At 35.8% G+C, this 13,396-nt stretch overlaps 2 protein-coding genes across 3 annotated transcripts in view; both read left to right on the forward strand.

Annotated features, from left to right (window-relative positions):
- The window catches only part of LOC134845495 (innexin unc-9-like), a gene marked incomplete at its 3' end in the record, with an annotated part of 72,914 nt that extends 60,924 nt beyond the window's left edge, over positions 1-11,990 (forward strand). Inside the window, 1 exon segment of the mRNA XM_063862395.1 lies at positions 11,763-11,990. Within this exon segment, the coding sequence (XP_063718465.1) occupies positions 11,763-11,990 (228 nt within the window).
- The window catches only part of LOC134845494 (guanine nucleotide-binding protein subunit beta-1-like), a 492,858-nt gene that overhangs the window by 112,560 nt on the left and 366,902 nt on the right, over positions 1-13,396 (forward strand). Inside the window, exon 1 of one of the 2 annotated variants that reach the window (XM_063862394.1) lies at positions 6,935-6,945. The exons of the other annotated variant lie outside the window; for it this stretch is intronic. The gene's annotated coding sequence lies outside the window, so the exon portion shown is untranslated. Of the gene's footprint in view, positions 1-6,934; positions 6,946-13,396 lie in introns of those variants that run through there. 2 annotated transcript variants of the gene reach the window in all.

Below are 13,396 nucleotides of genomic sequence, written 5' to 3' on the forward strand. Positions count from 1 at the left end.
AAAGCAAGAATTTTCACTGGTTCCATACAAAATGGTGAGCAAACACTTTAAGAAGATCAAAACTTCCCATGAGATGAGTGGAAAAGTAGAAAACTTGGTTGAACTTTGGTTATTTCGTTGATTATGTATATATATATATATATATATATATATATATATATATATATATATATATATATATATATATATATAATCAACGAAATAACCAAAGTTCAACCAAGTTTTCTACTTTTCCACTCATCTCATGGGAAGTTTTGATCTTCTTAAAGTGTTTGCTCACCATTTTGTATGGAACCAGTGAAAGTTCTTGCTTTTTCTGCCCACTGAAGTTTTTGACACTACAAAAAAAATATGCATGTATGTATGTATGTATGTATGTATGTATGTATGTTTGCATGTATGTATATGTATGTATGTATGTATGTATGTATGTATGTATGTATGTATGTATGTATGTATGTATGTATGTATGTATGTATGTATGTATGTATGTATGTATGTATGTATGTATGTATGTATGTATGTATGTATGTATGTATGTATAAAGGACAATTCAAGCGTCTCTCTCTCTCTTACCCATGTATAGTTTAGAGTGGTTTTTCAATAAATTCTTACTTTTCTGTGGCATGATTTGGGTGATTTCGAAGTTGATGTGGGTCGAATCTCAACCCAGTTTATCTTACTCTCGAGAACTTAGCAAGTCATCAATGCAAGACAAAGTAGACTGACATTTCCTTCTTATCATTTCTGTAATGACTTTTAAAACAAAAACAACTTGCTAATTTCTTAATGAAAATACAGGGTGTTTCAAATAAACTGTAATTTTATAAAACGCTATAACTTGTTTTTGAGAAGAGATAAATACACAATTTTTTCTGCACAAGATAGATAAGTGGCGGAGATTTGAATATCTGATAAAATTGTTTTATAAAAGATGCTGAAATTGTCCGCCGTTTTGAGCAACACAGCTTTGTAATCTTTTCGTCAAATTTCTCAATGACTCTTCGATATTATCGGGCGTTATTGTATTTCGGGCATCTTCTACAGTTTGCATGAGTTCGTCAATACTTCGTGGATTCGCACCATGAACAATTTTCCCCAGATGACCCCACAGCCAAAAATCCAGGGGATTCAGGTCCGGACTCTGAGGTGGCCAGGGTATAGGGGCTCGTCTACTTATAATTCTGTCGTTGAACTTTGTCCCAAGCGAACTGAGTACGCGTCCCGTGCAGTGACATGTGGCTCCGTCTTGCATAAACCATATGCGCCTCAAGTTTCGCCGTTCTCGAAGGACTGGCCAGAGGTCGTGTTCCAGCATGTTCAGATACGAAAACTGGTTCAGTGTTATTGGTCGTTGCTGTTCGTCTACGAACCAAAACGGGCCAAGAACAGCTCCTTGAAGGAAACCCATCCAGCACATCACTTTCTTTTTGCCCTGGTACTTGCACTCCGCGTATTCTCTGGGGTTAACTAAACTCCATCTCCTATCGTTTTGAGAATTTGGAGAGCTGTCGAGCACCCACCACTTTTCGTCTGAGAAAATCACCCGTGATGTGAAATCTGCCGCTGTTTCAATCTTGCTCAAGCACCAGACACCAAAAGTAAGTCTCAAGCCGAAGTTCGTCTCTTTAAATTGTTGTGTTTTGAGCACTTTGTAGGGCTTCATTTTGGCAGCTCTCGCGACTCTCCAAGTTGTGGTGCCGCTCAACCCCAAATCAGCTGCTGCTTTAGTTATTGAATCTTTAGGATGAAAATCAAAGTGTCTTATAATACTGGCATTCGCTTCATCGGTTCCTGGTAACCCCGTTCCTTTTCGATGCTGCCCTTGAAATTTCGATAACCCGCCTCTTTCTTGGAACCGTTTCCACACTCTGATAAACTGCGTAAGTTGAAGTGTTGATGCAACGCGTGGGGCAATGTAATATTCATTGATATATCTTCTTCGAACTTCAGTTGGGGTTTCATAAATTGCAAACAAACAAATGATCCGTTTTTCTTCGTTTACTGTGAAAACCATTTCGTTGTTTTCATTTACGTATGAACAAATAGTTTAAAAAATTTTTTGTTGCGTGGAAGCGTTAAATAGTTGGAAAATTGCGGGTATTCACTATCGAGTTCAATTCATCAACGCAGTTTTTGAGTTTTATCAAATCTCCGCCTGTTCTACATAATATCACCGAATTTGAAGTCGAACTGATCAACAGTTATGAAATGAGAAGCGTTTATAACATTACAGTTTATTTGAAACACCCTGTATAACTTATGCGGGTATTTTGAATTAATTACAGCTCATTCGTGAATGTTTTACAATAATTCTAATCGGTCCAAATCCTCTGTGTCTTATCTTTGTTTTACGCAGAGATAGATATCCGCGTATTCTACCCAAGAATTGAATCTTGTTGACTTATTTTGTAGATTATTCTGGTCGAAACAGAAGTACTTTGAATCCAGTAGGTCAAAACATAACCACATTGGGTTAAGTCGGTCGGAAAAAAATCAACTTGGGTTGAGTTGGTCGATATACAGTCATTTTCGGTCAAGCCGGTCGAAACATACTCACTTTCTGTCGGGCCAAAACATAGTAACTTAGAGTGACTTTGGTGAAAACAAAACCCCTTTGGTTCGAGTCAATCGAAACATAAGTTCATTTGAGTTGACCTGGTCAAAAGATAGTCATTTTGGGTAGCTTTGATTAAAAAAAAACATTTTGAATCGAGTGCGTCAAAAAATAACAACTTTGGGCCAACATTTGAGTTGAAGGCCAAAAAACAGCAGTTTTGGGTCGATTCAGGAAAAATAAAATCACTTTGGATCGAGTTGGGTGAAACGTATCCAGTTTGGGTCAAAACGGTCAAAAAACAGTCACTTCGGGTCAATTCTATTGAAAGATAGTCATTTTGGGCCGATTCGGTTGTAACATAGATATTTTAGGCCAAATCAGTCAAAACATAGAAACTTTGAGTAGTCGAGTCAATCGAAACATAGAAACTTTGAGTAGTTGAGTCAATCGAAACAAAGTTACTTTTGTCAAAAAGTAGTCTCTCTGGGTCTAGTCAGTGGAAATATAGTCACTTTGGGTCAAGGCGGTCGAAGTATAGATACTTCAGGCCGAGTTAGTCAAAACTTTGGGTAGTCGTGTCGGTCAAAGCATAATCAACTTGAGCCGAGTTGTTGGATACATAGTCACTTTGAGTTGATTTGGTCAAAAGATATAGTCATTTTGGGTCAAATAGGTCGAAACATAGCCACTTGAGATCAAGCCGGTCGAAACATAGCACTCTAGAATCGAAAACAGTCGAGAGCATTTATCATTCGAAGCATAATCATTTCGGGTCCAGGCGGTCGAAACAGAACTTTTTTGTCGAGCATAGTGGAATGCAGTTTTCATTTGGTTGAATTGGTCAAATCATGGCCAGTTTGGTTAGAGCCGGTCGAAATAACGCCCTTTTCTGGTCGAGCAGCACGAAATTAAAGTCGAACACTTCAAGACGCTTTGTTCGCAGAAGTGTTAATTAGCACCTCCATGTCTACCATCAAGTTAATTTTCAGCGACTTCAGTTTTGCTATTTTTACTTTCAGTAGTTTAGCGACAGAACTTTCCCTTTGTCAGCATCTGCAAGCTTAGTTGTTCGGGTGGTGTTAGTTAAAAGTTAAACCAGTTTATATATAACATCAGAAGTGTATAAAATATTGGCAAGCGAAATCTCGTGGTTGCACTGGCAAAAAGTTGCACAACATTGTTAAAAAACGATTTTATGATTTCTTATATTTTCTTAAATTTTTTTTCATGATTTTCAAGTTCGCTTTTGGGTTTCTTGTATAGTTTAACCAATTTTTTTTACTCTTATTTTCCAAAGCCCCAAAGTTTTGATCAGCCGTATGCGCCTCAAGTTTCGTCGTTCTCGAAGGACTGGCCAGAGGTCGTGTTCCAGCATGTTCAGATACGAAAACTGGTTCAGTGTTATTGGTCGTTGCTGTTCGTCTACGAACCAAAACGGGCCAAGAATAGCTCCTTGAAGGAAAACCATCCAGCACATCACTTTCTTTTTGCCCTGGTACTTGCACTCCGCGTATTCTCTGGGGTTAACTAAACTCCATCTCCTATCGTTTTGAGAATTTGGAGAGCTGTCGAGCACCCACCACTTTTCGTCTGAGAAAATCACCCTTGATGTGAAATCTGCCGCTGTTTCAATCTTGCTCAAGCACCAGACACCAAAAGTAAGTCTCAAGCCGAAGTTCGTCTCTTTAAATTGTTGTGTTTTGAGCACTTTGTAGGGCTTCATTTTGGCAGCTCTCGCAACTCTCCAAGTTGTGGTGCGGCTCAACCCCAAATCAGCTGCTGCTTTAGTTATTGAATCTTTAGGATGAAAATCAAAGTGTCTTATAATACTGGCATTCGCTTCATCGGTTCCTGGTAACCCCGTTCCTTTTCGATGCTGCCCTTGAAATTTCGATAACCCGCCTCTTTCTTGGAACCGTTTCCACACTCTGATAAACTGCGTAAGTTGAAGTGTTGATGCAACGCGTGGGGCAATGTAATATTCATTGATATATCTTCTCAGAACTTCAGTTGGGGATTCATAAATTGCAAACAAACAAATGATCCGTTTTTCTTCGTTTACTGTGAAAACCAATTCGTTGTTTTCATTTACGTATGAACAAATAGTTTAAAAAATTTTTTGTTGCGTGGAAGCGTTAAATAGTTGGAAAATCGCGGGTATTCACTATCGAGTTCAATTCATCAACGCAGTTTTTGAGTTTTATCAAATCTCCGCCTGTTCTACATAATATCACCGAATTTGAAGTCGAACTGATCAACAGTTATGAAATGAGAAGCTTTTATAACATTACAGTTTATTTGAAACACCCTGTATAACTTATGCGGGTATTTTGAATTAATTACAGCTCATTCTTGAATGTTTTACAATAATTCTAATCGGTCCAAATCATCTGTGCCTTATCTTTGTTTTACGCAGAGATAGATATCCGCGTATTCTACCCAAGAATTGAATCTTGTTGACTTATTTTGTAGATTATTCTGGTCGAAACAGAAGTACTTTGAATCCAGTAGGTCAAAACATAACCACATTGGGTTAAGTCGGTCGGAAAAAAATCAACTTGGGTTGAGTTGGTCGATATACAGTCATTTTCAGTCAAGCCGGTCGAAACATACTCACTTTCTGTCGGGCCAAAACATAGTAACTTAGAGTGACTTTGGTGAAAACAAAACCCCTTTGGTTCGAGTCAATCGAAACATAAGTTCATTTGAGTTGACCTGGTCAAAAGATAGTCATTTTGGGTAGCTTTGATTAAAAAAAAACATTTTGAATCGAGTGCGTCAAAAAATAACAACTTTGGGCCAACATTTGAGTTGAAGGCCAAAAAACAGCAGTTTTGGGTCGATTCAGGAAAAACAAAATCACTTTGGATCGAGTTGGTTGAAACGTAACCAGTTTGGGTCAAAACGGTCAAAAAATAGTCACTTCGGGTCAATTCTTTTGAAAGATAGTCATTTTGGGCCGATTCGATTGTAACATAGATATTTTAGGAAACTTTGAGTAGTTGAGTCAATCGAAACATAGAAACTTTGAGTAGTCGAGTCAATCGATACATAGTTACTTTTGTCAAAAAGTAGTCTCTCTGGGTCTATTCAGTGGAAATATAGTCACTTTGGGTCAAGGCGGTCGAAATATAGATACTTCAGGCCGAGTTGGTCAAAACTTTGAGTAGTCGTGTCGGTCAAAGCATAATCAACTTGAGCTGAGTTGTTGGATACATAGTCACTTTGAGTTGATTTGGTCAAAAGATAGTCATTTTGGGTCAAATAAGTCGAAACATAGCCACTTGAGATCAAGCCGGTCGAAACATAGTTCTCTAGAATCGAAAACAATCGAGAGCATTTATCATTTGGCCGAGTCGTTCGAAGCATAATCATTTCGGGTCCAGGCGGTCGAAACATAGAACTTTTTGTCGAGCATAGTTTTCATTTGGTCGAATTGGTCAAATCATGGCCAGTTTGGTTAGAGCCGGTCGAAATAACGCCCTTTTCTGGTCGAGCAGCACGAAATTAAAGTCGAACACTTCAAGACGCTTTGTTCGCAGTAGTGTTAATTAGCACCTCCATGTCTTCCATCAAGTTAATTTTCAGCGACTTCAGTTTTGCTATTTTTACTTTCAGTAGTTTAGCGACAGAACTTTCCCTTTGTCAGCATTTGTGAGCTTAGTTGTTTGGGTGGTGTAAATTAAAAGTTAAACCAGTTTATATATAACATCAGAACTGTATAAAATATTGGCTAGCGAAATCTCGAGGGTTTGCACTGGCAAAAAAATGCACAACAGTATTAAAAAACGATTTTATTATTTCTTATATTTTCTTTTGTTTTTTTGCTCACGATTTTCAGGTTCGCTTTTGGGTTTCTCGTATATTTTAACCAATTTTCCAACTCTTATTTTCCAAAGCTCAAAAGTTTTTGATTAGCTTTTCAAATAAATTTTATGAGGTGAAAAAATAACTTTTTTAAATGATGTAGTTAAATTTCAATTCGAAAATTAAAGTAATCGGATTAAAACTTGTACTTGTTTTTTTATGACGCAAAATGGCTTGGTTGGAGATCTACTTTCATTGGATGGTCTTAGTTTTTTATTTCAAAAACAATAGTTGCCATGTGTTACCTCTAGACTCTCAAAAAGGCAAAGTTTTTTATGTTACTGTCTAAATTCACTTTGTTCCAAAATATTAGCGTTTTCTGTTGTTGAAACTTTATGAAGATATCTAATTGGACGAGAGAATGCTGAAGGATGTGGTTGAGTTAGTGAGGCGCCTAAACACTGCATTTATTGGAGACTGGGCTGACTATTTGAACTACTTTCTATGCTTCCGTTTTTTCTGTGAGTTCTCTGAGTTACTAACCATAGAAAAAAATTGCTCCACAACACTTATTAAATGATTTTTAAATTTATTCTCTGCGTAATCAAAAACACTCCTAGTACAGTTTGATCGATATTGAAAGATTTATCATATGAAATTTGTTTGGCATCAATTTCGAAATTTTTGCACTTTTTGAACATCCCTCCAGTTCAGAAAACACTCGATTAGTCCCGGAAAACAACAAATAAAATGTTGAATAGAATTTAATGACTGCTGGATTTAGAAAACACAAAACAACTAAAAAAACGCATATATTTTTAAAGAAATTTTCCGACGTTCGAAGAAAGTGCGAAATATTTGAGCTTGGGGTGGTTTTTATTATTCGGTCAACTTTCGACCTTTAACTAAGCGTTTTTAAAACACCGCCTGAAAGATATAGTTAACCTGGGCTCAATTTAAAAAAAAACATTTTTGATCATTCTTTTCTTAGAGTAACGGGGGTTTCAAACTTGCTAATTTTGCCAATTTGGAAAATTTAACCTGCAATATTTTGCGTTTTATAACACGCGTAAGCAACCGATTAACACGTTCCAGGTCGTTTAAAGGCGGATTAAAGGCAAGTCGTTTGGTCTTTATTAGGATACGAAACGCTAAAATACACCCCTTCATATTTTAAAATAGCGTGTGGTGGAAAGAATTGAAGAAAAAAAACATGGCAAAAAATTCCCTTCTTCTTTGTCTTCTTTTTTTCAATTATTTCATTTTTTTAACCTAAAAACTTTGTAATTGGTATTAAATCACGGATGAAACATTTCCAGATTGGCCCTGATATACGAACTGTCGTGTTTGATTCTATTGACATATTTTCCGTCAAATTAACAACCAAAAACAAGTAAAAGTTGGATATTTTCACTCAATGACAAATAGATCAGCAGATTTAAAATGAACGATTTGAGCTTCATAAGTTTTGTTTTCTAGGTTTACCTTATTCGCAAATTTTTGATTTTTATTTTAAACTCAGTTAACGCCGACATACATAGTCAGATAATATTTAAATCCAGGCAGTTCCGCACGCGACGACGTTTTGAATTTTAAGATTTTTTTGATACAAGACGAAAGTTATACGTTTTTTTATTCCTTGTTTTAAACTGCCGTAATGATGCAAAAAGTTAATATATTTGAAAAAATGGGCGAAGTTTTTATCTCTAAAGCATAAAAACTCAACTATAGTGACAACCAAATTTTCGGTTGTCAGCAAAGAATGTGATATCCAAAAATTTGTCGATTAGTAATCAGAATATAATCTAAAGAGCGCAAATTTGTTTTCTAACAATACAAAAACAAGCAACAGCTCAGTGACACCATCATTTCCAATTTCTGATACAGATAATCGAGTTTCATTTCAACCAGTTTTTCTGATGGAATAAAAACTACAACGATCTATCATTGCTCTAAAATTTGATAAATTATTCTTATTCAGCATATTTTGTTTCGATCGGTTTGATTCGTGCGCTTTTTTGTCGTTCCTCTTGTGTCAATATTGGGTGAACATGCTTTTTATTGTTCCGACTTTCGAAAAAAGTGCAAAATATTTCTGCTTGGCGTATTTTTTTTTTACTTTCGACTTCTTAACTAAGTTATTTTGACTGAATTTTTTTAAACCTTCTGAATGATATTGATTTTTGAGCTCAATCAAAAAAAACCCGGTGATTTATTTGTAACGTTATGGAGCTGGAAAATTGCCTAAGTTAACGCGCGCTTATAACACACGTAAGCGGCCGATTATTGCGTTCCACTTGAATTGAGGCAATTCGTTTTGTCTTATTGGTAGAACACAATAGGTTAAGTACATCCCTTTGTAGTTTACATTAGCGTGTGTGGCGATATGTCAAAAACCTTAGAAAAAAATCTTTGTTTTAAACTATTTCGTCAATTTTTCAATCAAAAAACTTTTAAATTGGCCTTAATGCGCAGTCGGAAATATTCACGATTCGCCCGGATATATAAGCAGTCTTGTGAAACTTAAATTTTGTTTCAAGGCGAAAACAAACGGCAAAAATTTGTTAACTAAAGATTTGAAACGACTGAATCAAAAACAGATTACACTTTGAACTGAATCCAAAAAAAAACGGAATCGAACGAAGAACTCATTCTTATGAGATTACTCACAGTTCATTCGATTGTAAAATTTGAAGAAGCTATAATTACCAAGAAAAACAAAACGTAAAATTGGAATTAAGAAAAATCAAAATTAAAGAATTAAAGAAAAAAAGAAAATGAAAAAAATAGCAGGAAAAACTGGATCCCTTTTTTCCAAAAAGTTTGCATGTCCTAGTCCAGATTCACTCGTTAACTTGTTGAAAAACCCATCAAACATTATTTTCTGAGTGTTTTTTTATTCTTAACATTCATTAACATACATTTAGAAAACAAGCACTGCGGAAAACAAATTGGAAGTAGCCCAAATTGTAGTTTTGATATATTGCCAAAATTGCATGAGTAATCATAGTGATTGTGATTGAGCTTTGCCTTTAATCAAATGGTTCCAAACGTTTTCCTTCTTTGATCTCTTTTACTATTGCCTCCTCAGTATCGCCTGGTATTGAGGTAAACTTTTTAAAAAAACTTAAAAAATTTAGAGCACGAATTTAATTAGAGCACCTCACTGGACAGGACATTTAAAAATGTTATTTAAATAATAGTGCAAAACTTTCATTGACTGATTGTTTTTTTGTGTGAAACAAGGCAAAAAAGAAATTCCGGGCTCTAAGTTTTTAAAAATTTTTTTTAAAGTTTAACTCAATACCAGGCGATACTGAGGAGGCAATAGTGAAAGGGATCAAAAAAGGAAAACGTTTGGAACCATTTGATTAAAGGCAAAGCTCAATCACAATCACTATGATCACTCATGCAAACTTGGCAAAATATCAAAACTAAAATTTGGGCTACTTCCAAATTGTTTTTCGCAGTGCTTGTTTTCTTACTGTATGTTAATGAATTTTAGAATAGATTAAAACCGCTCAGATTGCAAATGCTACTTTTTTGAATTTTTGCAAAAAAAATTAATTGTTATATCAAGACTAGCATACAAGGATATTTAAACTCTGTGTCGACACTTTTTAGCCAATAACGAAGTTATGCTTTGCGCAGACTAATCAGGTTGAATCAGATTTGACAAAGCAAAGAATCTTTTGGCTCGATAACTGTTGAAAATGAAGCACTGAAATACAGTCTTATATAATTTTTAAATTGAAAATAGTTTTAGATAAATATCTTTTGCCGATGTAGCTTACATCTGTGATCGACTGCACGTTTTCCAATCAAATTTTATTTATTTTTATCCTTAATTTGTGGTAATAAGCTTTAGAAAAAGACGTATGACCTTTTTAAAATAACTTTGAATAGATAACAGGAAACTTTTTCATTAGATAATGTTTGGAAGAGATTTAAAAACAATGACACACGTGCCATATGTTTTTTCAAGAGTCTTTAGTCATTCGCACTGTTATTATTGTTATCCATTACGGACTAGTGTTTTTTTTTCGCGTTTGAGAATTCTTATTAGCAAAGACAATTTTCGCAAAATGGTTGCTCTCGTGTCAATTTCAGCCTAATCAAAATTGCATAAATTTTATTTACCTAATTAAACATTAACAAAACAGTGTTTGCTCGAAAATGGTTGAGGATCTTTTGGAGCTGTTGGTGGCTTTGAACAGCGGATTTATTGGAGATTGGGCCGACCGTGTCAATTGTTTTACATCTTTTCGAGTCTTCTGTGAGTGAAATTTGGGCCTACGTAATACACCAAATACTCTGAAGAGTTTTCATACTCATTATTAATTTAAGTTTTCCCTGTCATTTTTTTCAGTTTTCGATAAATATTTAATAAGTTCACAATCTAAAACAGCGACGTTTTTTTTGCTGATATTAAATAGATGAAACGTTATTTTCGACAAATAATATACAATTTTTTTGGTTTGCTAAGATTAAAACTTTTATTAACACATGTGATTTTTTATATTCCCATCGCAGCAGACGATAAAAACTTTGGAATCGCTTCGTTCGACGAAAAACGAACTGGCATAAATACAGTACGGAGGAGCTTAGTGAAACTCCATATCTAACACTTTTGAGTTGCAGTTCTTGCTGCATTATAAGTTTTTCAAGAAGCGTTTTCAGGGTGCACAAAAAGAAACATTTCCTTTTTTTGTGACAAATTAATTATATCTTTTTTTGCAAGAAATTTTTGCAAGTGCAACCCACAAAAATTTTGAAACATGATGAAAGACTTGCCTCTAGCTTCCAGTAACATTCAAACAAATTTTTCTTAATTTTTATTAGCCTTTCCAAACCAACTTACTGCGATGAAGTGGATGATAAAAAAAAATAGAATTTCGAACAAACATTCAGTTCTAAAACTATACATCGAACAAAAGTTAAGTTTTGTCTTTTGAGGGAAGCATTTTAAAAAGCTCAAAGACAATATTTCTTAGATAATTACCTGCTTGAGGTGAAAGAAAGAAACTGTATATGGTCAACCAAAGGTTTTGGCGAAATTCGAAATGGCTGACCAAAAAATTTCTGTGCACACCATTCACCCTTAGACATTTTTTTTTGCATTTTTTAAAACATCTTCTCCGTTTTTGGTTGGTGATGCATGCTGCATTTATGATTCTCACGGGCCGCAATAAACTTTTTTCAACTTCTGTTATAACCAAACTTTGTTTTGTATCTGCCGAAAATTAATTTATTAATATTTTTTTTGTTATTATGGTAGATGTTTCTGAGCTTCGCGGAACCGAATTTATTAAGATATTTATTTGTTTGTTTCTTTATTTTTTGTTTTTTTTTGTGTGTGTGTGTGTTTTTCATGGTTTGTTTATTGTTGCCATAGTGGTGCTGGGCACTCTGGTGGTCACTCGGCAGTTCGTGGGGGAGTCCATCATCTGCTGGAGTCCGAACGAGTTCAACTCCCAGTGGCAACAATATGTGGACTCGTACTGTTGGGTGATGAACACGAACTACCTACCCCTCACCTCCCATCACGACGCTATAATAGACGGATATGCCCCCCGTCTGATTCGATACTACCAGTGGACACCGCTCATCCTCTTCACACAGGGTCAGTACTAAACAAAGCATTACACTACACACTAAACAAACAATGTACCCTCTTGGGGGAGGGGTATCTAATTTAAAATCCCTAAATCGTTCAAGTTATCCCCTCTTTTGAATAAGCTCAGAACTCAGTGCATCATAAGGGACATCTCTAACAATTCCTCCAACGGGGCGGCTGTTGAGAGGATTGGCCGCTATTTGAAAATAATTCATACAGTAGCGTGCCTTTGGTACATTTGTATGGGCACGGCATGGTATAGTAAAGTACAAAATCCCCCTTTGTAAAAAGTGAAGGTAGTGCAGATAAAGATATCCATCAAACGTTCGAGCTATGAAAGTCTACCAGGCGCGGATCTAGGATTTTTTTAGTTCAAACAAAATGATTTTCTGAGCTCTCCCAAACCACTATATAGACCCCATTTGGACCAAATTTCCGGCACCGCAGGCAAATTTAAAAAAATGGCGTTTTTAGGCACTTTGTGGAAAACTTTGACTGAAAAAAAATCGTGTTTTTTTGGCGCGCACTCCCCCTCCCCTCCCCTCCCCCCCTCCTTCAAAATCAGTATATTTGGCGCCAAGGCGCCTTTAGAAAAATTTTAGGGTCAGTCAGCCAAAAATGGATGTCTTATAATAGAACAATGGGGGGCCTGAGGGGGGGGGGGTGTCCGCCCTCACCCCCCTAAATCCGCTGGTGAAGTCTACTAAGATTGTGGTTCGAATCATGAAATCTATCACATTCGCCCAAATTTTGCCACTTTTATATTAGCCACGGTACGAAATTGCACCGTCTGTTTACAGCTTGACAGCAAGGTTCAAATGTAAGACGCACACTTTAGCAAATGCTCGACTTTTGAGTCTTAAGCGAAACGACAAAAGCTTCCGGTCTGAAGGGAGAACTTCGATTATAGCTCTTTTCTTCAATTTCTCTTATCGGTACGAACTCAAGTTGAACTGCCTGTAAAAATTAAAAACGCCACTTTTTTCCTTATGGCACCTACTCAACATTGTCTTTCAAAACTGACAGCACTTTAGAATAATTACAAACAACAAAAGGAAAACCCGGCAATTCATTTGCAATTGTTTTTTTTACGATTAATACTTGTGATGAAGGTGATTTTCTAGATTGTTTGATTGAGTGCACGCATGGTTCGAATGTCTTCAAAATTGGATTTGCTATGTTAAATCGAATGAGCGCTGCTTTGGACGGTACGTTGAGACCTTCAGACACCGCGGAAAATGCGCTGTTCATCAGTTATGATGATAAATAATTATTGTAATACTAAAAATGTAATTCAGAAGAGAAAAATGCATATAATAAAGCTAACTAAATAAAATAATCCCATACAGGTAGAATACACAAAAAATGAATGACGTCCAACAATCTCTATATACTGTTATTTGAGGTTCGTG

The sequence above is a fragment of the Symsagittifera roscoffensis genome, chromosome 5 (assembly GCF_963678635.1).
Source record: "Symsagittifera roscoffensis chromosome 5, txSymRosc1.1, whole genome shotgun sequence".
Taxonomy (NCBI): Eukaryota; Metazoa; Xenacoelomorpha; order Acoela; family Convolutidae; genus Symsagittifera; species Symsagittifera roscoffensis.